General features: G+C 38.8%; 1 protein-coding gene across 2 annotated transcripts; it reads right to left on the reverse strand.

The window, feature by feature from the left end:
* Window positions 1-20,800: 20,800 nt before the first annotated feature.
* On the reverse strand, window positions 20,801-22,182 carry LOC130951385 (probable glutathione S-transferase). Of its 2 annotated transcripts, none has more exons than XM_057880035.1 (2): window positions 21,813-22,182; window positions 20,801-21,316 (listed from the first exon to the last, which is right to left on the reverse strand). In XM_057880035.1, the coding sequence occupies exons 1-2, from the start codon at window positions 22,119-22,121 to the stop codon at window positions 20,954-20,956; spliced, it is 672 nt and encodes a 223-aa protein (XP_057736018.1). In that variant the 5' UTR covers window positions 22,122-22,182; the 3' UTR covers window positions 20,801-20,953. The 2 variants fall into 2 exon arrangements, with proteins under 2 accessions (XP_057736018.1, XP_057736017.1); XM_057880034.1 differs by having other exon boundaries at window positions 20,801-21,334.
* Between the last annotated feature and the right edge of the window lie 3,127 nt (window positions 22,183-25,309).

Genomic DNA, 25,309 nt, shown 5'->3' on the forward strand with positions numbered 1-25,309 from the left:
ACCCTTCACATCACCTCCTCCCACGACTTCCCCCATCTCTTCTTTCGCCTTCTTTCGAAGCTGGATCTGTTTTTCCCTTCTCAACAGAGAATTTAAAAAAGAAAACAAAGATTAAGAACTGGGCAGTTGCATTGACCTTCAAGCAACACAAGAATAAGAAAAAAATACACAACACAACAGCCTCTACAGTTCAATAGAGCATGAACAATCTCACATCAGCTTCCAAACACACCACAAAATCAGCCTTTGCCCAAGCACTGACCTTCGAGCAAAACAACAAGAGGGACGAGAGCAACACAGTGAGCAGAACAGCGAGAGGGACGACAAGCAAGCCGACGAGTAGGACGGAACGCAGACGATGACGATGGATAGGGAAAAGAGACCAGGTCCTAGAGACTAGGAGAATATTAACAACGTCACAGGGCGAAGATTGAAGCCAATGCTACGTGCGACGGATAGCGACAATAGTGAAGAGGATGTGGTGATGGTGGAGGCTAGATTTTCCTTTGGCTGAGGCTAGGTCACATGATGACCAACTTGTTGAAATGCATAAACATAATGTTGATGGGAACACGATACTTACCTATATCCAATTATATATCATTTTACGCATTTGAAGATGAAGTATATACAAGTTAAAATTTTGATTGAAAGTATATTTTTGCATCCAAATGTTATATCCATTCATTCTCTCTTTTCATTCTTTAAAAATTTTCCTTTTTTATAAATATTTTTACAATATTCTACTAGTTATTTTGTTAATGTGTTCTTTTGTATATTTTTTAAATATAGCTAAGTTTTTTTTAATATTAAGAAGCCTCTCAGCCCTAACGACTCCACGACCCAATGGGAATTAGGCCCCCTTAGGCCCAATTCTCCCCTTCGACCTTAGGATCTCAGACAACTCAGCAGAGATCGCTAACCGAGATCTGATTACATATATAAATCTAATCTTGCCTAAATTAGAAGATCGGAAGAGGAAAGAAATACATATATAAAAGGTAGTCATGCACTCCCCCAGGTATGAGACACGAAAAATGCTAAACCTCATCCTCTAAGATCAATTTTGACTTGGACGTCAGAGTGTCTTTGCAAGCCCCTCCTGTAACACCCTAATATTCAAATCCTTATGCTCAAGTCATAAGTCAATGATATTACGGTGGTACGACTCTCAGGTGGATTTTTAATATATAAATATAGGTAATTTCGAAAGGAGTATTAATCGAGAAGCCTGAAAAGAGTAGAAATAAAATCGCGAAGACGTATCACTCACGTTTCGACAACGAAAAGATAAAACGTGAAGCCGAAAGCGATATACGGACAGGGCATAAAGGAGATAAAGAGATAGATAACAGATAGATATATATAACATAAGTAATAGCCACTAGTCGCGACCCGCGAAGTTTAGGCCGGCTAGGGTACAGTATGAAAGTAACTGACAACAGTACATCCTAATCTCTCCCAAAGGAAACATAAGAGCCTCTATAGGCAAGTTCCAAAAGAGTTCAACACATAATATAATCTTTTCAAAACAAAGGTGGAGAGATTCTAAGGAAAACACAAAGTAGAGAAAATAAATATCTTCGCCGTCTCTCAGACGAATCGCAGCTCACTTCTGAGCATCTGAACCTGTATCTGAAAAACAAGAGATATATACGGAATGAGAACCCCGGGCCCATGGGTTCCCAGTACGGTAAAAGTGCCAAATAAATACAATGCACTGCAATAAAACTCACTAAGCATCCTAAACTCCTTTTCACCAAGTATCCAGCCTAGATTCTCACTAATCCATAAATAGGCATCTGTCGTAAGGGGATACTAAATCTAGTTCATGTTACACATGTTTCCCAACTCGCTGATTCTTCCACAAATCAGACTCAGAATCATAAGCAAAACCATCACCAGTTGTTCTGCCTCAGCAACTCTATATCAATACATCATACCCTCGCCTGGAGCTAGTGAAATCACATCACTGCATCTACCCAGGGGGCTTAAATTATCTCATTCAAAAATCATCATCATCATGCAATCGCGTTATCAATTCATCTCATCAAGAACAGCCACCAACATCCACCGACACCAACATGAGGGATCTCTCAGTTGTACAAACACAAGCAATACAGACAAGTAATACACAAATAAGGTACAAGTAGAACAAGTAGCACGTAATCAGGTAACATAGCATATATGACATAGAAATCCAAAACAAATAGGCAAACCCAAACAATTCAAACATATGCAAATGATGTATGCCTGCCCTATGGCTGATGATATCATCTGTCGGTTATATAGCTAACCCGACATGTCCTGGTAGCTAACCATTGGACAGAAACACCCCTCGCGGAGCAAGTAGGTTTGAGCTACAACCCCCTTGCTACTACCCGCTCAACCCAGAGCCAGTGGAACAACCACTACTACGGCTACTACCCAGGCGGGTGTTTAAAAGCTCAACCTGGAGCAAGTAGAACAACCACTACTGCGGCTACTACCCAGGCGTCACAATCTCTGACCTGGAGCAAGTGGGATGAACCACAACCCTTGCTACTGCCCAGGTATCTTAAGCATTAACCCGGAGCAAGTGGGACGAACCACAACCCTTGCTACTGCCCAGGTATCTTAAACATTAACCCGGAGCAAGCGGGACGAACCACAACCCTTGCTACTGCCCAGGTATCTCAAACATATATTCATTCAATCTCAATTCATATTATCAATTCTCATTGTTATCAAATCTCAAACATTAACCTGGAGCAAGTGGGACGAACCACAACCCTTACTACTACCCAGGTATCACAAATACATTCATTCAAAACTCCATAATTAAACTCATTTATCATAAACATCCTTTTCCGTCTCACACCCGGAGCAAGTGGACAACGCCACTGCCTACTACCCAGGGTTACACATCACATTTTAACATCTTCCATTATTATCCATTTAACACATTCATTCATTAATCATATATGCAATTATTCTCAGCCATAATCAATAATGGCTTTGCCGTGACCCGGCAATAACTCAGCCATCCGGCTCATGGTCCAATCAAGAACCAGCCATTTATCAATAAATATAGCCCTTCGGCTCATGGCATACACGGTACTCCCACCGTCATCCTCCATATCTCATATAATCATCGTTGGTCATCATTGATCATAACTTTTCCCCTTGCTTCACTCGCAAGTTACCACATCCCCTAACTCTTTTCTCATTGATAGGCATATCATAATGATTTAATACATAAGGGGTGAGATCGGAGGCTTAAAATTATGAGATTTGGCTTTTAAATCTCAAAAATCAACTTTGGGATGAAAACAGGGCCACGCGTACGCGTACTCCACGCGCACGCGTGGATGGCCACAAAACTCATCGGCGCATACGCGCCATTCACGCGGACGCGTGGATTGAAAAATAGACAACGACGCGTATGCGTCAGCCACGCGTACGCGTGGGTACACTTGCGCCCCAAGCACAAGACTGGCACAACTCTGGGACAACTCTCGAGAAAATAGCTGGGCAATGGGTGCAGCGCATCGACGCGCATGCGCACACCACGCGCACGCGTGGATGGTGCCTTCTTGAAGAACGACGCATACGCGCCAAGTGCGCCTACGCGTGGAGGGTCATTCTGCTAAAAATTTTCTAAGTTAAAAGCTGCAGAATTCACAGATTCAACCCCCAATCTTCTGACGGACATAACTTTCTCATTTTAAATCGTTTTTCACCCGTTCTTCGAACGGCATGGACATCCCGAATCCAATTTCATTTCTAAACAGATTTGGCACAAAACAGAGATCCGTAGTCCAAGTTATGTCCCGTCAAAGTATGCCCAAAAACCATGTTTTTCATACAAAACCAAAACATGCCAATTTCAACCCTTTTTGAAACCAATCAAAATATATCAAAATTAACATCAAGCCTCCTCAACTCATACATTAACACTTTAACACGATTCACAAAACCGCCATATAACCATCTTTACCCATTTCAAACAAATGGCTAAATTACAAACATATCAACATGTCATACATCCTTCCTCATCCCAATTTCCAACTATACTATTTCCAATCAACCATCATTATACATAACCAATATCATACTCACTATCACGTGGTTTCAACCCCAAATCAACCTTAATCATTTCTCAAGCATATATCACAACATACATATCTCTCATGCATTATCATACCATCAAGGCATCAATAATCATACTCACATATATGACCACATAATATCTCAACCAAAATCAAACATACCTCATCTATACTATTTCACCCAAAATTACCAATTTCCACACTTCAACTCCTCAAACCTCATTATTCAATAACCAACCCAATCATTCATATATTCATTATATGAAATTCATCCAATCACTTGTGTCATCATACAATGCACACATCAACTTACCTCCCTTACCTCTTTCTGGCCTCCGGCCCAAAATTTACGGCCTCCGGCCCAATTTCACAATTTAAATGCATAAACCACAAATTAATACTCATTACCCAATACATCAAATTTTCAATACACCAAGCATACAAGGCCACACAATTCTCAACCCAATCATCAATTCACATTACATACCAACTATGCATATTAGCATCAACCATTTACACAATCCAAACTTAATCCTAGGGGCATCTAGCCTAGGAATTCTCATCACACCACACGGTACTTAAATGAAACTTAAACCGTACCTCTTGTAGCCAAATCAATTGAGCCTCTTCTTTGGAGGTCTCTACCAACCTTAGCCCCAAGCCTCACCAAAGCTCCTCAAGCAACACCAATCTCCCAATTGTGCACCAAAACCATCAAATGCACTAACATAACCAATATGACATATATACATCAACCTAGGGCTCATAAAACTGACAAATCACAAGGGTTTGAGCACTTCTTACCTCAGCCCATATGAAGTAGGGATAGAACTCACTTAGAATCTATGTTGGAGTATTCCTAAATACCCAAAATCACAAGATTTCAACACTAACTTCCCAAAAACGTGTAACAGTGGGGAAATTCGAAAACTGGGCAGAGATGAATGGAATAATCACCACAAAACTTAGATAGAATTGTAGAGGATGAGAAGAGCGACGCGTGGCCGCAAACGGATCGTCAATCGGAGCTCCGTAGCTCAAGTTATGGTGGTTTGAAGATCAAAGAGAGTTAGGTTTTCTCTCTTCTCTTCTCTCTTCTCTATTTCAGCGCCCCAACCTCTCTTTTAGTGTAAAATGAGCTGAAATATTCATAACTAATATTTATATATGTTGGGTCTTGGGCCCACTTAGGCCCAGTTCACTTATTTTTGTCCGTTGGCCCAATTTTGGACCAAAACCTTTAAGATTAGCGCTCTAAATCGCACTTCAAATATTTCTACCTCCCCTAATTATAATTCCTCATTTCTTAATCTTATTTACTCATAATCAATTTTCTCAGCTGCAGTACCAGACAGGTCTCAGCCGGTACTGCCTGTCAAAATTCCACTGCGCGCTTTTACACATGAAACTATGTCTTCCGACTCGGAAAAATTCACTGAATCCAAATATCACATTGAAATCATCAAATTCCAATCGCCAAATCTTCCAACCATATTCGCTCCTACTTAAATCATTATTTAATTAATTTCGGTTAGACCGGGTATTACATTCTACCCCCCTAACAGAAATTTTCACCCTCGAAAATTCCATCCATCCCTACGAGTACGCGAGCATAGTCTGCCTTTATATCAAACACATAACAGTTCCAAGGTCCTTTTACGCTGCGCGCTTCCGTTGCCGCGCTCTGATTTCTCTATTCCTGAGGGTCTCGGTCGTTCGTTCAACGCCGACCAACAGCCTCGTTCCTTACTTTTACCGTCTCATCAACCCACACCCTATTAAATTTCAAATCATGTCATCAATAATATTGCCATCTTCGTTAATCATAGCCATCATCCCACATCACTATAATCAATCAAAGCTTTCTTCGTTTTTAGAATCCAATGAGTTTGTACTAACAAGCTGACAAACTCTTATGAATCCGCTTTACTTTACTAATCTAAAAAAGCTTTCGAGACACATCTCTTTTGTTGAAGTTACTCAGATCAAAAATCATCTTCAAAAACATAACCAAATACTCCTTCAAATTCTTGGAAAAATTTTCAACAGCACCTCTCCAAAAATTGGAGTTTACCACCCGTCACGGGTTTCCTCAAACCAATCTCAGTACCACATCAGCATTGCAATTTAAAGGTTTCCAAACGATTCCTCTGAAACCGATCATTACAAATCTTGATCTAAATCCAAGGTCACCATGACCAAACATCATAGCACTCATCTCTCGAACACAACAACTTGCACTCAATCATCATCTAAATACGACTACGCATCAATGATAATTTCCTCATCCGTTTCAGAACCGTTAAGGCTCACAGCCGCAATTAATTCCAATTATCGAGAATCAGTATCTGTATAAGCTCACTAAACTTTTAAGTACTCAAAGCATAAAGCATTTCTAATCATACCCCACTTTTCCTTATTATTACCATACTATGCTAACGCTTTTAGCGAGCTTCCGCTATGCCACTTTGATTTCTCGTCAAGTATTAGCTCCATCACTTATTTCCTCAAGTACCCAACCACAACTTAGCATGACTGGCATTTCAAATCAACGTTTCCAAACCCATCACTTAGGACCATTTCTTATCTATTTAAATCAAAGGAACTAAAAGTCACAGGTTCAATCCGTTTTACCAAAAATCTAGAAATCAACCAACTACATAACAAACACAACACGTCATTCTCAACAGAAAATCATTTACATCACGGGCATTTATCCATTTGTATTAAGGCAATTCCTTACTCGGACCATCCGGTTTGCTTCTCAGTCTAATATTAAGCTCGACATTCCCAGTTTTACTGTACAGGCGGTATTATAAAATCACACACTGCCATTTAAGCCTGATTATTGCAATTACCTCAATCTTACTGCCGCAATCGGCCCGCATCCTGACTCTCTCCTTGTTGGCAATTTCTTGATACATGCCCTGGTAACCCGCACTTGTAACATACGCCTAACCCCAATCGGCATGGCCTATCTGGGTGATGACTTCCACACCTATGGCAGCTCAAAACATTAGAAGCAGCCGCTGCCCGTTTTCCCTACCGTTTCTTTGGGACTCCTCACTCGTTGCAAAGTCATTCTGTCCTTGGGAAAAGTGTTGTATGTATCCTCTCTCCTTAAACTCTCGATCCCTTGGTGCAAATCCTTGGTTGTGCTCTCTATGACTTCCTTTCTCTGCAACCATCCTCTTCACACACTCTTCAACAATTCTACTCTTATTCACCAACTCTGAAAAAGTTCGGATCTCCATTGGTCCCACTGAACTCAAGATGTCACTCCGGAGCCCTCCTTCATACTTAATGCATTTCCATTCCTCGAAGTCTCCCGGAGCTCCCTAACACATGCGGGAAAACCTGAATAGCTCCTCAAATTTGTCTGTATACTCAGATACGGACATAGCACCTTGCTTCAACTGTAGTAACTCCAATTCCTTGGATGTCCTGGCGGAATTTGGAAAGTATTTCTTATAGAATTCCACCTGGAAGGCATCCCAAGTGATAGGATCATTCCCCTGTTGTAGGAGATGTCGAACCCCTTGCCACCAATGCGATGCTTCCTCCGTAAGCAGATAGGTAGCAAATTCAACACACTGCTCTTCAGGCACCAACTGCACTTGTAGTGCTCGCTCCATGGCCTGAAACCAGGTGTCAGCTTCAATCGGATTAGTGGTTCCCTTGAACTTAGGTGGGTTAACCTTTAAGAAAGTTGCCAGTGTCATCGGGCCCTGAGCTTCCCTTCCGCCATTGCCATTATTGTTTATCTGTTGCCCAAGGGCCTCCGCAGTGGCCTGCATAGCAGCAGCCATATTCTCTAATGCCGCCATAAGGTTTACCGGGTTATTCGAGTTGATTTCCGGTTCCTGTGTACTAGTACGATCTCTCTCACGTCCCCGACCGGGTCCACGAGGCGCCATCTGGTTCTTATACACACCAAACAATCGATATCAAGTTGATCAGTCTCAATATCAGAAGTATAGTGCTTCAAAGTACCAAAGGTACACTCATGGACTTCATGCTAGATGTATCGGTTAGATACCCTAACTAGCACAGGCACAGACTCAGAGTATGCATTGAAGCATAAGCAGTTCCATCCCTCAGGCTCACGAGGACGAACTGCTCTGATACCATAATGTAATACCCTAATATTCAAATCCTTATGCTCGAGTCATAAGTCAATGATATTACGGTGGTACAACTCTCAGGTGGATTTTTAATATATAAATATAGGTAATTTCGAAAGGAGTATTAATCGAGAAGCCTGAAAAGAGTAGAAATAAAATCGCGAATACGTATCACTCACGTTTTGACAACGAAAAGTTAAAACGTGAAGCCGAAAGCGATATACGGACAGGGCATAAAGGAGTTAAAGAGATATATAACAGATAGATATATATAACATAAGTAATAGCCACTAGTCGCGACCCGCGAAGTTTAGGCTGGCTAGGGTACAGTATGAAAGTAACTGACAACAGTACATTCTAATCTCTCCCAAAGGAAACATAAGAGCCTCTATAGGCAAGTTCCAAAAGAGTTCAACACATAATATAATCTTTTCAAAACAAAGGTGGAGAGATTCTAAGGAAAACACAAAGTAGAGAAAATAAATATCTTCGCCGTCTCTCAGACGAATCGCAGCTCACTTCTGAGCATCTGAACCTGTATCTGAAAAACAAGAGATATATACGGAATGAGAACCCCGGGCCCATGGGTTCCCAGTACGGTAAAAGTGCCAAATAAATACAATGCACTGCAATAAAAACTCACTAAGCATCCTAAACTCCTTTTCACCAAGTATCCAGCCTAGATTCTCACTAATCCATAAATAGGCATCTGTCGTAAGGGGATACTAAATCTAGTTCATGTTACACATGTTTCCCAACTCGCTGATTCTTCCACAAATCAGACTCAGAATCATAAGCAAAACCATCACCAGTTGTTCTGCCTCAGCAACTCTATATCAATACATCATACCCTCGCCTGGAACTAGTGAAATCACATCACTGCATCTACCCAGGGGGCTTAAATTATCTCATTCAAAAATCATCATCATCATGCAATCGCGTTATCAATTCATCTCATCAAGAACAGCCATCAACATCCACCGACACCAACATGAGGGATCTCTCAGTTGTACAAACACAAGCAATACAGACAAGTAATACACAAATAAGGTACAAGTAGAACAAGTAGCACGTAATCAGGTAACATAGCATATATAACATAGAAATCCAAAACAAATAGGCAAACCCAAACAATTCAAACATATGCAAATGATGTATGCCTGCCCTATGGCTGATGATATCATCTGTCGGTTATATAGCCAACCCGACATGTCCTGGTAGCTAACCATTGGACAGAAACACCCCTCGCGGAGCAAGTAGGTTTGAGCTACAACCCCCTTGCTACTACCTGCTCAACCCAGAGCCAGTGGAACAACCACTACTACGGCTACTACCCAGGCGGGTGTTTAAAAGCTCAACCTGGAGCCAGTGGAACAACCACTACTGCGGCTACTACCCAGGCATCACAATCTCTGACCTGGAGCAAGTGGGATGAACCACAACCCTTGCTACTGCCCAGGTATCTTAAGCATTAACCCGGAGCAAGTGGGACGAACCACAACCCTTGCTACTGCCCAGGTATCTTAAACATTAACCCGGAGCAAGCGGGACGAACCACAACCCTTGCTACTGCCCAGGTATCTCAAACATATATTCATTCAATCTCAATTCATATTATCAATTCTCATTGTTATCAAATCTCAAACATTAACCTGGAGCAAGTGGGACGAACCACAACCCTTACTACTACCTAGGTATCACAAATACATTCATTCAAAACTCCATAATTAAACTCATTTATCATAAACATCCTTTTCCGTCTCACACCCGGAGCAAGTGGACAACGCCACTGCCTACTACCCAGGGTTACACATCACATTTCAACATCTTCCATTATTATCCATTTAACACATTCATTCATTAATCATATATGCAATTATTCTCAGCCATAATCAATAATGGCTTTGCCGTGACCCGGCAATAACTCAGCCATCCGGCTCATGGTCCAATCAAGAACCAGCCATTTATCAATAAATATAGCCCTTCAGCTCATGGCATACACGGTACTCCCACTGTCATCCTCCATATCTCATATAATCATCGTTGGTCATCATTGGTCATAACTTTTCCCCTTGCTTCACTCGCAAGTTACCACATCCCCGAACTCTTTTCTCATTGATAGGCATATCATAATGATTTAATACATAAGGGGTGAGATCGGAGGATTAAAAGTATGAGATTTGGCTTTTAAAACTCAAAAATCAACTTTGGGATGAAAACAGGGCCACGCGTACGCGTACTCCACGCGCACGCGTGGATGGCCACAAAACTCATCGGCGCATACGCGCCATTCACGCGGACGCGCGGATTGAAAAATAGACAACGACGCGTACGCGTCAGCCACGCGTACGCGTGGGTACACTTGCGCCCCAAGCACAAGACTGGCACAACTCTGGCACAACTCTCGGGAAAATGGCTGGGCAATGGGTGCAGCGCATCGACGCGCACGCGCACACCACGCGCACGCGTGGATGGTGCCTTCTTGAATAACGACGCGTACGCGCCAAGTGCGCCTATGCGTGGAGGGTCATTCTGCTAAAAATTTTCTAAGTTAAAAGCTGCAGAATTCACAGATTCAACCCCCAATCTTCTGACGGACATAACTTTCTCATTTTAAATCGTTTTTCACCCGTTCTTCGAACGGCATGGACATCCCGGATCCAATTTCATTTCTAAACAGATTTGGCATAAAACAGAGATCCGTAGTCCAAGTTATGTCCCGTCAAAGTATACCCAAAAACCATGTTTTTCATACAAAACCAAAACATGCCAATTTCAACCCTTTTTGAAACCAATCAAAATATATCAAAATTAACATCAAGCCTCCTCAACTCATACATTAACACTTTACCACGATTCACAAAACCGCCATATAACCATCTTTATCCATTTCAAACAAATGGCTAAATTACAAACATATCAACATGTCATACATCCTTCCTCATCCCAATTTCCAACTATACTATTTCCAATCAACCATCATTATACATAACCAATATCATACTCACTATCACGTGGTATCACCCCCAAATCAACCTTAATCATTTCTCAAGCATATATCACAACATACATATCTCTCATGCATTATCATACCATCAAGGCATCAATAATCATACTCACATATATGACCACATAATATATCTCAACCAAAATCAAACATACCTCATCTATACTATTTCACCCAAAATTACCAATTTTCACACTTCAACTCCTCAAACCTCATTATTCAATAACCAACCCAATCATTCATATATTCATTATATGAAATTCATCCAATCACTTGTGTCATCATACAATGCACACATCAACTTACCTCCCTTACCTCTTTCCGGCCTCCGGCCCAAAATTTACGGCCTCCGGCCCAATTTCACAATTTAAATGCATAAACCACAAATTAATACTCATTACCTAATATATCAAATTTTCAATACACCAAGCATACAAGGCCACACAATTCTCAATCCAATCATCAATTCACATTACATACCAACTATGCATATTAGCATCAACCATTTACACAATCCAAACTTAATCCTAGGGGAATCTAGCCTAGAAATTCTCATCACACCACACGGTACTTAAATGAAACTTAAACCGTACCTCTTGTAGCCAAATCAATTGAGCCTCTTCTTTGAAAGTCTCCACCAACCTTAACCCCAAGCCTCACCAAAGCACCTCAAGCAACACCAATCTCCCAATTGTGCACCAAAACCATCAAATGCACTAACATAACCAATATGACATATATACATCAACCTAGGGCTCATAAAAATGACAAATCACAAGGGTTTGAGCATTTCTTACCTCAGCACATATGAAGTAGGGATAGAACTCACTTAGAATCCATGTTGGAGTATTCCTAAACACCCAAAATCACAAGATTTCAACACTAACTTCCCAAAAACGTGTAACAGTGGAGAAATTCGAAAACTGGGCAGAGATGAATGGAATACTCACCACAAAACTTAGATAGAATTGTAGAGGATGAGAAGAGCGATGCGTGGCCGCAAACAGCTCGTCAATCGGAGCTCCGTAGCTCAAGTTATGGTGGTTTGAAGATCAAAGAGAGTTAGGTTTTCTCTCTTCTCTTCTCTCTTCTCTATTTCAGCGCCCCAACCTCTCTTTTAGGGTAAAATGAGCTGAAATGTTCATAACTAATGTTTATATATGTTGGGTCTTGAGCCCACTTAGGCCCAGTTCACTTATTTTTGTCCGTTGGCCCAATTTTGGACCAAAACCTTTAAGATTAGCGCTCTAAATCGCACTTCAAATATTTCTACCTCCCCTAATTATAATTTCTCATCTCTTAATCTTATTTACTCATAATCAATTTTCTCAGCTGCAGTACCAGACAGGTCTCAGCCGGTACTGCCGGTCAAAATTCCACTGCGCGCTTTTACACAGGAAACTGTGTCTTCCGACTCGGAAAAATTCACTGAATCCAAATATCACATTGAAATCATCAAATTCCAATCGCCAAATCTTCCAACCATATTCGCTCCTACTTAACTCATTATTTAATTAATTTCGGTTAGACCGGGTATTACACGTCCCCTCCCTTTCAATCAAAGACCCAAAAGCCATGAATCTCATCAACCTTGCCAGGTCACAAATCCCATTCTAGGTCAGTCTTGAACATTAACACCGTTTGTGGGGATTTGCTGACAAAAAAATTTAAAGGCTTCTAGGCTAGTGGACAACCAAAATCCATTAAAAAATTACAATGAATACAATCCTTTGGAAAACCTCGTGCCAAATAGCGTCTGAGTTCTAAGCATGGTCCACACAGCAGCAACGCCCAATCACCAGCCACAACATCCAGAACTCAAACCCAGAAACCGGCTCGCGTCCTTTTGGTGGGACGGGGTCTAATAATTCCCAGATAATCAAGGAATTACGTCATAGGTTGCAAAACCTTGAGAGAAAGGTCACTGCTAGGGATTGAAATCAGCCAAGTTATAAGGGACATTTGGGAACACAATCCTGGGAAAGGCATCGCTCTGGCTCGCCAGAACGCAAACCGGAAGGCAACGAGGCAAAAACAACTCGAATCACTCTTGCAACAGTAGCTCGCATTCCCCAAGTAATGAACAGCGTGAGCGCCAAGCTCAGGGACACGAAAGGTCTCCAATAAAAAAAGGAGACGGCACAATGAGCCTTAGTCATGGGGGTCACTCCCTTTGCTAGTAGGGTCCTCCAGATTTGCCTGCTGAAGCACTTTGATAAGCCAACAGACATGCGATATGACAGGACTAAAGACCTCCAAGAACACCTAACCACATTTGAATCCCAAGTGAACTTGGAAGGGGTCTCCGATGCGGTGTGTTGCCGAGTTTTTCCTGTAACACTCAATGGTCTCACAATCAAATGGTTCAATTCCTTGCCACAAGAGTCTATCAAGTGTTTTTTAGATATATCCTGAAAATTCTTAACATAGTTCACCACCAGAATCGCCAAGGCTAGGCACCCCATAAATCTCTTAGAAGTGACCTAACAAGAAAATGAATCCACGAGGAAGTACCTAGATCGGTTCAATGACGAATGTGTAGAGATCGACAGCCTTACATATTCAATTGCAAGCCTTTACCTAACCATTAGGCTAACAAATCATGATTTTTGAAAGCACCTAACCATCAATCCCATAGAGACCAAGCACGAGATCCAAAAGATAGCAAGAGAGTACATAAATGATGAGGAAGTAAGCAGGTCGTGGCAGCCACCAAATGGAATGCCACTAGTGCCCCTTAGCAACAACGCATCCCATCCCCCGTCCCCCAAAACTAGGGAATGGGTGAGGACCAGGCGAGCAAGCATCCCCGTCCCCCGAGAATTGGAAAGTTTACCAACTACACCCCCTAACCGCTCTAATTGCAGAAGTCTACCAACAAATAGCTAACCGGGGAGTCATACTGAAAGCTAGGCAGCTCAAAGAACGAACTAGGGGAAACAAGTCATTAATCACTGGGGTTACGGGCACCGAACCCAAGATTATTTTGATCTAATAGATTCCTTGAAGCAGGCCATTTGAGACCGAAAGCTTCTCGAGTTTATGAAAATTATTCACAAACCAAGGAAGCCCACCCAAGAATGGTTGCCAGAACGGCAAGAGAGGCGCAACCCCAAAACTATCAGAGTACCCCCAAGGGACGAAACCAACATATACCCTACCATCGTGGTTAATGTTGTGGTTGGACAACTAGAGCAAAAGTCTAAATCCTCCCAGAGGAAAGAGTTCAAAGTCCTTACAGAGACCACCTCGAAATACGGAAGCTGCCCACATATTTCACTTTTGGTTGACAAGATTGCTGACTCGATTACATGGCCGATGACCCACCCATGGTCATCACAGCCAGGGTTTGAACGAGCCTCGTGAAAAGAATCTTGGTTGATACAGGTGCTGACTCCAATCTTGGGATGAGAATCTCCAAACCCACCAACACAGTGTAGTTGATCTAGGAGATTTCTTCATGAAGCCGGGTGTGGCAGTCAGGCTCCCGATTTGCATAAGGAGCGGAAGCATGAAGAGAATAGTCATGGCTGACATCATTGTACTCAAAGACTCCACTACATACAACGTCATTTTGGGAAGAAAACCCATTAATGACTTTTACGCAGTGATGTTCACTAAATTTTTAACCATGAAGTTTTGGGCAGACGATGAGACCATTGGTACTATCCACGGCAATGTAGAATCAAGAATATCCTGTAACAACGCCATGCGAAAGAAATCTCGCGATGTTGCAAGAATTTTCGTCGCCGACTTAGACGCAAGACTGGAAAAATGCCCTCGACTAGTACCAGAAGGGGACCTTGAGAAGGTACAAATAGGCGATATAGAAGAAAAATACAACTTCCTCAACCAAAACTTACCTCATAAGCTCAAGGCCCCGCGACAGCCATCCTAAAAGAAAATAGAGATTTGTTTGCATGGACTCGCGCCGACATGCCAGGGTTGGACCTTGGTTTCATATCCCACTGACTTGTCATAAAGCCGGAGGCAATGCCAGTGTTGCAAAAGCAACGAAAGACGTCGGCAGAAAGGGCAATCAAGGTCAAAAAGTAGAGTGTTTGCTTTCTTCAAGCCGGATTTATCCGGGAACTCACCTACTCGACCTGGCTATCAAACGTAGTGCTTGTAAAAAAACCTAACAAAAAATAAAGGATGTGCGTAAATTACTTATACTTCAATAAAGCTTGCTCTAAAGACTCTTTCCCACTGCACAGCATCGATAACATGGTTTATTCGGCTTTTGGATACAGTATCTAATCTTTATGGATACTTACTCCGGTCACAATCAGATACAAATGCACTGTCCTGATGAAGAAAAAATAGTGTTTATCATGCCAGCTGGCATTTACTAATACATAGTTATGCCATTCGTCTTGAAGAATGCTGGGGTCACGTACCAGTGGCTCATGACAGATTTCCAAGATCAAATTGGGGAAACGGTGAAAGTGTACATTGATGACATGCTCATCAAGACCACAAGAGCAGAATCTCTATTAAAAGATCTGTAACAGGTGTTCTAATATCTCCAAAACACAGAATGCACTTGAACCTGACAAAGTGTGCTTTTACAATGGAGGCCGAAAAGTTCCCCAGCTTCATGCTAAAGCAGCGGGGAGTCAAGGCCAACTTGAAAAAATGTGATGCGATCATCTAGATGGCTAACCCAGAATCTGTTAAAAATATCCAAAGCTTAACTGGGTGACTCACAGCCCTTTCCCAATTCTTAAAGGCCTTTGGCCAAAAAGCCTTACCCTTGTTTAGCTTAATGAAAAAAGGAATAACTTTCCAATGGACAGAGGAGTGCGAGGAAGCTTTTCTGCACTTCAAAAAACTCTTATTGAAACCCCTAGTGCTAGCAAAACCAGAGGTTAGAGAACCCTTGTTATTATATCTGCCAATCTTTGATGAAGCCATGAAGGCGGCTCTCATTCGAAAAGAGGATAAAGAGCAGTTTCCGATATACTTCATGAGTAAAGTATTTCAAAATGCGGAGTTATAATATTCACAGCTGGAGAATTTAGCCTTTGCCTTGCTCATCTCTTTAAGATGGCTATGGCAATATTTTCAATGGCATCAAGTCGTGGCACACACAGATCAACCCATCAGGCAAGTGCTCCAAAAATCCAACTTGGCGAGTAGAATGATGACTTGATCCGTGGAACTATTGTAATTCAACATTGCCTACCAGCCAAGGCATGCTAACAAGGCTCAAGCCATGGCGGATTTTTAGGCCAAAATGGCCAACCAAGACCCCGACCCCCATCTCCATTGTGGAAACTCAACGTAAATAGAACTTCTGACCAAACTTTGGCCAGTGCAAGGGTGATCCTGGAAAACTTAGATGAAGTCTTATGTGAGCAATCCATCAAATATGAGTTTCTGGTGTCAAATAGCCAAGCAGAATATGAAGCCATCATAGCTGGGTTTCCCTAGCTGAAGAACTCGGGGTCAGGAGTTTGGAGGTCAAAAGCGATTCCCAAGTTGTCACGTCACAAATCAACGAGACATACTAGACCCAAGATACCCTGCTCTAGAAATACCTAGATAAGTCTAAGGAATTGTGCGCAAACTTTGACAAGGTGACAATCCAACATGTTCCCAGAGAGAAATAATGGGGCAGACTTACTGTCGAAGCTGGCTAGCACAAACTCCTTAGGGAAAAACCATTCCTTCATTCATGAGAGGAAAAGCTTTAGCCTAAAAGCTAGTGAGAGATGGTTACTACTAGCCAACCATAGTCCATGATCAAGTCATGTGTCAAGTGCCAAGAGGATGGAAATTTTCACAAAGTTTCTGCAGACAAACTATCTCCCAATCCCATATTAGTTCTGCTACCCTTTGCAATATAGGGAGTCGACATCATAGGCTCACCCCAAGGACCCAGGACAACTCAAGTTCCTCATAGTGGCCATCGACAATACACCAAGTGGATCGAAGCTGAAGTTTTGGCCAGCATACGACAACCCAGTGCAGGAAGTTTTTCTAGAGACAGATAATCAACTAGTTCGACATATCAAAAGTCGTCATCTCAGACAATGGCACCCAATTTGCCAACAAAAAGTTCCACAGCTTCCTCGAGGGACTAGGGGATTAGGAAATATTTCTCTTCAATTGAGCATCTCCAAACCAATGGTCAATTTGAGGCCGCCAACAAAGTGATTCTAAAGGGTGTCAAGAAGAAATTGGAACAGAAGAAGGGCGATTGGGCAAATGAACATAGCTCGGTTCTTTGGTCGTGTCACACTAGCCCACAATTGGCAACTAGTGAAACTCCTTTCCACCTAACCTACGGCACGGAGGCAGTAATCCTCGTGGAAGCTGTGGAGCTAAGTCCTAGATTCCTCATCGGAACCTTTGACCAAGTAGTAGAAAAAGACTAACTGGATAAGGTTCGGGAACTAGCTCACTCTAGAGAGACAACCCTCAAGCAACAACTAGCACTCAGGTACAACCGAAGTGTTAAGAAATAAATTTTTGAGAACGGAGATCTAGTGCTCTATCAGAACGATATAGGAACCCGGAAGCCAGGTGAAAGGAAACTCGCGGCAAATTGGAAAGGTCCTTACCATGTCTGAGAAGTATGTGGCAAAGGAGTTTACCAACTAGAATGGCTGATGGTTCCATAATCCCGAGAACTTGGAACGTCATCAACCTTAAAAAGTTCTACTCGTAAAAAGTAAATGTTGGACTTTTTATAGTTCTCTCTCGTTATTTTTTACCATTTTACCCACTAGAGGGTACTTTTTTCTCACCTTTTGACCCACAAAGGTCAAAGATTTTAACAATACCCAAAAAATTCCTTTTTAAGTTGTTTATGACACTTTAACAGTCAATTTCATAAGTTACCTGCTTATAGTTTAGCACAGAATCTTAACTATTTTTTAAGTTACACACACGGTATCACAGGACTAATCAACTTGGAAACTATATTCAGAAACACCTCAAAAGTGAATATCCAAAACAAAACGCAGTATGAAATTTGACAACTTAAAACCAAATGTCATAAATACGATTTCAACATCCAAACCAAAGTATACTAAGTTGGCCCCTCAGGCATACAATATATATATATATATATATATATATATATATATATATATATATATATATATATATATATATATATAAAAGGAAAAACTAAGCCTTCTTCTCAAAGCCGAGATCCACGATCTGTCCATCAAAGATAGTCTTAAAGGCATTAATCCAAGAAATGTCAAAGTCGAGGAAAAGGAGGGAGACCTGTGAATTCAACGACTCTTTCGTAACAGAAATGACCTCCTTTGCATTTCTCACAATCTCATTGTTTCTCTTTCTCAAAACGTTCGCAGCATCCTCGGCACTTTCTTCTCCACCTCCTCAGCACGATGTTCTGCTTTTGACTTCTCCACCTGTAAGAAAGTCTCAAGATCAGTAAGACGCTGGATCTCATCACTGGCCTCCTAAACCTTTTTCTCAATCATAACCCTAGCAACTTCCGCCGCATCCCTCTCAGCTCAGGCAGACTGGGCTTGGCAAAGCTTTTCGTCTAATATTCGTGATTGCTCGAGAACTGTTTTAGTCTTGCAAACCATCGTTGCGGAACGGAGTAAGGAGCGGCATACCCACTTCGCTTGGTGGCCAAGTCACAGTAAGCAAAATATTCCTTTGTTTCCAGAAGCAGATGTTCGTCAATAAAAGTCGGGGTATCAAATGCCTTTTTCATCACGAAGGGAATGACCACTTCTTTCCCCTTTTCATCTAGTGCCATCTTCCACTTTTTCTGGGGAGACAGTGGCATATTTTCATGAAGATCACCTTTAGACTGGGAAACAATGACCTTGCGAGACCCCTCGCTAGCACTAGAAGCCAGGACCACCTCAGCCTAAGGCTGCTCCTCATCCTCCACGTCGAGGAAGGCAGCCATGAGGCTCTCTATAGTCGTAAGCCCGCCAGCCATGTCAACTTCAAAAGAAGAAGATCATAACAAAAAAGATACTAAGAAGGATGACTCAGAAATGAAAGAAAAAGAAAGAATCTTACCCACGTATTGGCAACCGGCCTCCCAATCGCCTATCACATGTCGAGGGTTCAATGGCCTACTCCAAAAAATGACTGTTAATACCTCGACAATATTTTTACTCTCCTAACTCAGACCTTATGAGTCACCTTTACCAAGGTAAGCCAGAAGGGGTGATGTCCCCTCGCCGGTCTCACTTGAAAATAATCTTCCTTGAACCCATGAAAGGAGTTCTAGAAAAGTCCGATTATTTTCCAGCCTTGGACGGCCCAGAAGGACATGTACCCTTTCTTGTGTTTGTCCTTTCGAAGAGGCATGGTGAGCAGGAAAAAATAAAATAAAAAAAATACATCAACAACAGCCAGGATATACAGATACTCACACACAAGCTTGAAGTACCTAATAGCCGCCCAACTATTAGAATGGAGCTGCGAGGGAGGAACATTGCATCAGTTGAGAAGTCCACAAACTCAAAGAAGGGGAAGCGAACTCCTACGACATCAAACATGGGTTTATAGACTGACATCCAATCAAGAACCAAGGGAGAGTCCATGTTTACATAACATACCCGCTTTTGAGGGTCAGGGAGAGAAAACTCGTAATTTTCCTTAGTGCCATCCCCGCCTCAGATCGCACCAGCATTGCAAAGCTCCTGTAAATCATCTTCGCTAAGGCGTGAGGGGGTTCCTACGACGTTAATATTGCACCAAAAATACATCCGAAGAACCCCTTACCGAAAAAATGAGCTTCCATTGAGGTTCAGCTCTCATTTGCACCTTACCTACATAATTGGGGGCACCACTACCACTGTGAGCCTAAGAACAATAGAAAATCGAAGCTTGGAATACTAAAGGGAAAATAAAAAAATTAGGGGTGTACATTAAAAAACTAAAATGTAGTTAACTGGTTAAAATATCATAACCGCATTTTGGTTAACCAATTTACAAAAAATTTTAAAAATTATATCCATATTTTTAAAATTGGTTAACTAAAATCAAATTAAAAAAATATTTTTTAACCAATTAATTAAAACCAAAATTAAATTTAAAAAAAATAGTTTTTTTTTAAAATTGATTTTTGGTCCAATTTTATTTTTTCAAAAACCAGTTTTTTTATTCAAAAACCAATTATTTTTAAATTCGGTTTTCATTTTTATAACCAATTAAAAACCGATTTTAAATTTAATAAAAAAAAAATTTTATATATTTTTTAACGTGTTTGATAAATTTTTAATAATAAAAATAATAGCAGTATAAAAATAAAAAATATCTTTTTTAAAAAGTCACAATTTGCATCTTTTTTAAAAAGTTTTATTCTTAAAAAAAATATTTTTTACATAATAAATAAACAAAAAATATTTTTATATTATTATATCAAACATAATTGATAAAAAAGATCTTTTCACATGAAATATCAAATATAAAATTATTTTAAATTTTTTTATAAAATCTTTTAAAAAATAACTAAAAAAATTATTAGAAGTTTACCAAACAAATCTTAAATTAAATACTTAAAATTTCTTAATTTGTGAATATCATAAATGCGAAAAGATTTAACAAATTGAACAACTAATAAAATATTAAAAATAACAAATATCAACGATTTATTTAAACAAATAAATAGTACAGGTAATCAAATTGAAATCTTCACAACTTGATTTATTTTCACAACAAAATAAATAGAATCATCCCAAAGAATTATTAAATTCATAAAAAGGAACCATCTTCTTGAACTAGGCAGATGATTCCAATTCTCTTATTGTTTTTCTGATATACTTTAAGTTAGCACACATTTTCTCTCTATCAGAAAAGTTTTCTTTGATGATTGGAGCATTCTTGAAATTATTAAACCATGAATGCAAACGAGGGAATTTCTCAGCTTCTAGAACCTTCAATTCATTCAAATCTTCCATAGCTACAAGAAATTTGATCATTGATCCAAAAGCTATGTCCACCATATTAATAGTGTCACCACCAAAGAATAGTTTCTCATCAACCAATAATAAGCATTGATCTTCAACATCTTTTAGAAGTTTTTGGACCTTTTCTATGGCCTTTTTCTTCTCTTCATCATCAGCAATGTCGACCAAAATCAACTGCACAACTGCAGGAAACTTTATGCATTGCCCCAAACATATATTAATTCACACATTTAGTCCATGTATAAAACTACTAAATGCTTGGACATATAATAAATTAGGAAAATATAATACATTATTGTAAATTAATCAGCTCAATATGTAATCTTGTAAGAAAATAAATTGTAGAATATTTTGTTTAATATTAAGAATAAAAATATGACTTAACTAATAAGCAAGATTTTGAAGACGGTGATTACAAGAAAATTGAGTCGAAATGGTCAGTCCCATTCAAGATAAAAATTGTCTGTTTGGTAATGAATTGATAAAAAATAATTATTGGTTGAATCAATGTATTTTTAACGATTAACCGATTTAAAATATTAAATAAAAAAAATTAAATTATATAAGTTATACATAGAGATATTATTTTATCATATATGATTAAATCCCGGTTAAACTTCGGATGAATTTTTTTAAAATTAAATAATGATTGAGTTTATAATAAACATACCAACTGATCAGAATATGTAACCCAAAACCTTGCTTGAGACCTCTGATAGGGATCAAGAGGGACCAATGGATTTTGTGGCCATAACTCTTCAATGTATTCAAGAATGAGCATGGACTCACAAATTGGTTTTCCACCATGAACAAGCACTGGGGTCTTCTTATGCACAGGGTTGTATTCAAGGAGTTGAGGGCTCTTATTGAAGCGATCTTCCTCAATGTTCTCATATGATAGACCCTTCAATTTCAAGGTCCATACCACCCTCATTGTAAAGGGGCTATACCAAAATCCATGTAACTTCAAATCTTCCATTATTGCTGTGAATTTCTGATTCTTGTATGTGGTGTGTGTGTTTTAATTTGCTAAGACAATAGTAAAGAATTCAAGGTGTTACCATGTCCAACATGCCGTCTAGATTTTATTTATAGAGTAAGCCGTGGAATAATAATATGATGGTCATTGGTCAACATGAATTTTTTAATTTTCAAAATAATATTGTGAAACAAAATAAGAATGTTATATATATTTAATGGAAGGAAAGAAAAAGCTTCATTTTTTTAATCAAAAGATAGTACAGTAACAAGTATTTATTGATATGAATAAGATTACAAACAACATTTTTTTGTCCAATAACATAAATGAGATTCTCAACAAAGCTGGATTATGTAGCTATCCAATATTCTAATTCTAAGAAAAGAATTCAAAATTAGTAGGAAGAATACAAAAAATTAAGAATTAAATGATAAAAAAATAGAAGCATTATTTGATCTTTCATCTTTGGTGGCTGGTAATGGCATGTTGGCTACGGCAGCTGATTAATATAAGTTAATTCTCCACAAAACTTGTATAATTAATTTAATTAGATATAGACATCCGGGTTATTACTTTGATCATTAAAAAATTTCCAACCATGTATAAATTATTATATATGTATCTATACGATTATTTGTTGGATAAATAAAGATGAGAAGATGATAAAATCTAACTATATTATGATTTTAAAGTACAATGAGATATTTATTTCCAAATTTAATTATTATAAAATTGATAATAATATTTTTTCAAAATACAATAAAATTTATAAATTTCTTATATAAAAATATAAAAGATTTCTCAACTCTTGAACAAATAAATATAACCATTCTCAGTAGATGAATAATTGCACACTTAGTACAATATTCTCTTAAAATAATGGACAATTATATATACAAGCATATAGCACAAAGCAACCTTATAACTTATAAGTCACGTGTATTTACTTTTCATTAGTATTCCAATAGATACATGTATATCCGTTAACCATAAAAAAGATCACGTATGTAACCGTTTGTAATCAAATATTTAAAACGGAAATAACTCTGAATATTAATAAAACTAATATTAATTTATTAAATTTAAATATATCCTTTACGATTTTACAAATAATATTTTTGTGGACTCTTAAAAAAAAAGAAAAAGAAATCATGACGTGATGTAAAGTGATGGCATCATTCGTATAATCGTGTGTGTATTGTGTGAATTTAAATTCTATAAAATAAAAAAATTAGTAAACTAATAAAATAAAAAATTAATTATTATTAAATTTATAAATTTTATTATATGCGAATTTTATTATTTTAATTTAAATTAATTAATTTTTCACTTTAATAATTTATTGCTAATTGAATCCAAAACTTTTTAATAGAATAAATTAAAATATTTACAAATTATACAATTATTATTATTATTATTATTATTATTATTATTATTATTATTATTATTATTACGCATCTTATAAATTAAAGTGTAGTAGCTATATTAATCCACCAATCAGTGATAATCTAATTAATTTTATTTATTTATACAAAGTGAAATAAATTGCTTCTTATCTATCGCCAACTTTATTATTATTATTATCTCCTAATTGTCATAGCTGATATAGTGATACTTACTAAAATTATAAGCTCAGGTATTTATATATATCTCTTATTTTCAGAAATACCTAAAGTAAGCGCTAAGCAATATATATCGGTAATGCATGGTATACATAATATATAGAGGGTTTAATTAGTTAAGACACAAAATATTCTAAAAGATAAGTGAACACAGATACACACAAATTTAGAAAATTTGTATATCACCTTGGAGCTGAGATACGAAGACACAGTGACACACCATGTGAAACATAAACTATTTCTATTTTTTCATTGATATTTTTCAAAATCTTAGTTTTATCCTCTCTATCATCCTTCTTTCTTTTTTACTTAGTTTTTTTCTCTGTGTCCTTCTGTTGAGCCAGGGCTGATTTTGGATTTTACAAATAATACAAATATTTTTTGGGTTAAAATCTAAATGTATTTAATGTATGTGTTAAGTATTGCAGATCCACTTGTATGATTGTTTCACTCTAAGTTAGTTTTGCTTCATGCTACAGCTCCAACACTTAAAGCCATAATGCATCAGCCTTTTGTATTTAAATGGGTAACTATATGATTTAAGAGAAAGAGCACGGAATAGAATAGTGAGAACAAAAAAAAAAAAACAACAAGAAAGACATCTATCAACAACAAGGACAGTTATAGCTCTAACAAAGCAACAAGATACACAAGGACAACTCTACTATTCCAAAGACATCAGCAAAACACAATTCAGAATGTAGGAAAATAAAACATAAACTTGCAAAAGCAGCAGAGCAGCTCCACGGATAGCAAGAGTAATGGAGCAGAGAAAAAAGGTAATGCATGCCAAGGATGAAAGCAAATCCAAGGACAGCAGAGATAATGGAATGGTTTCTCAACCAGCAGGGATAGTGGAGCCGGATGAACAAGGACTACATGTCTTTAGAGACAGTTCCAATGGATAGTTGGAACAAGAAAAGGGAGAGGCAAATAGGAAAGCAAGCTGATAATATAAGGGGCATCACTTCAACATTTGAAGATAAGAAAAAGAGAGCACATTCAAGAGCACCATCTCAACTATTGAGCTGAATTATTTTTCTTCTACTAGTGCTTCATTTCTGATTTTTGTTATGACTATCTTGAGTCATCTTTTGTATTGAGAAAAAGGTGAGTAAAAAAGTCACGAGAGAAAAAGTAAAAAGATGCATGAAAGAGCCACTAAAATTTTGTGTAATTGAGTTATTGAACTAGGACTAGTTCTCCTTGCCAAGTTGGGTTAGCACTTGGTGAGTTTGAATCTGTTTAGATTCTCCTTCCAAGTTAGAACAGCACTTTGGATAGCTGAGCTTTAGTGGTGAAAGCTTAGTGGTAGATACTAGTTGAATTAGGTTGTAATTCATTAGTATTGGTAATTGTAATCAGTTGATTATAGTGGAAATTCCACCATGGTTGTGGTGGAGACTGGATATAGGATTCATGACACTTAGAATCCGAACCAGGATACATGTTGATCTCTTTCTCTTCTTCCTTTCTCTATTTCTTTTCTGCACATGAGACAAAATGAAAAAATCTTCTGCATTTTAGCTTCCGCGAAAAACTGAGCTTGAGACGTTAATTTTGAGC

The sequence above is a fragment of the Arachis stenosperma genome, chromosome 9 (assembly GCF_014773155.1).
Source record: "Arachis stenosperma cultivar V10309 chromosome 9, arast.V10309.gnm1.PFL2, whole genome shotgun sequence".
NCBI lineage: Eukaryota > Viridiplantae > Streptophyta > Magnoliopsida > Fabales > Fabaceae > Arachis > Arachis stenosperma.

Bases quoted from the DNA above. Each gene is read 5' to 3' on its own strand.
- LOC130951385 (XM_057880034.1), bottom strand. From the start codon at position 22,121: ATGGAAGATTTGAAGTTACATGGATTTTGGTATAGCCCCTTTACAATG. The intron at 21,335-21,812 runs GTATGTTTATTA...CAATGCATAAAG, and splicing joins TTACATATTCTGATCAGTTG to TTTCCTGCAGTTGTGCAGTT.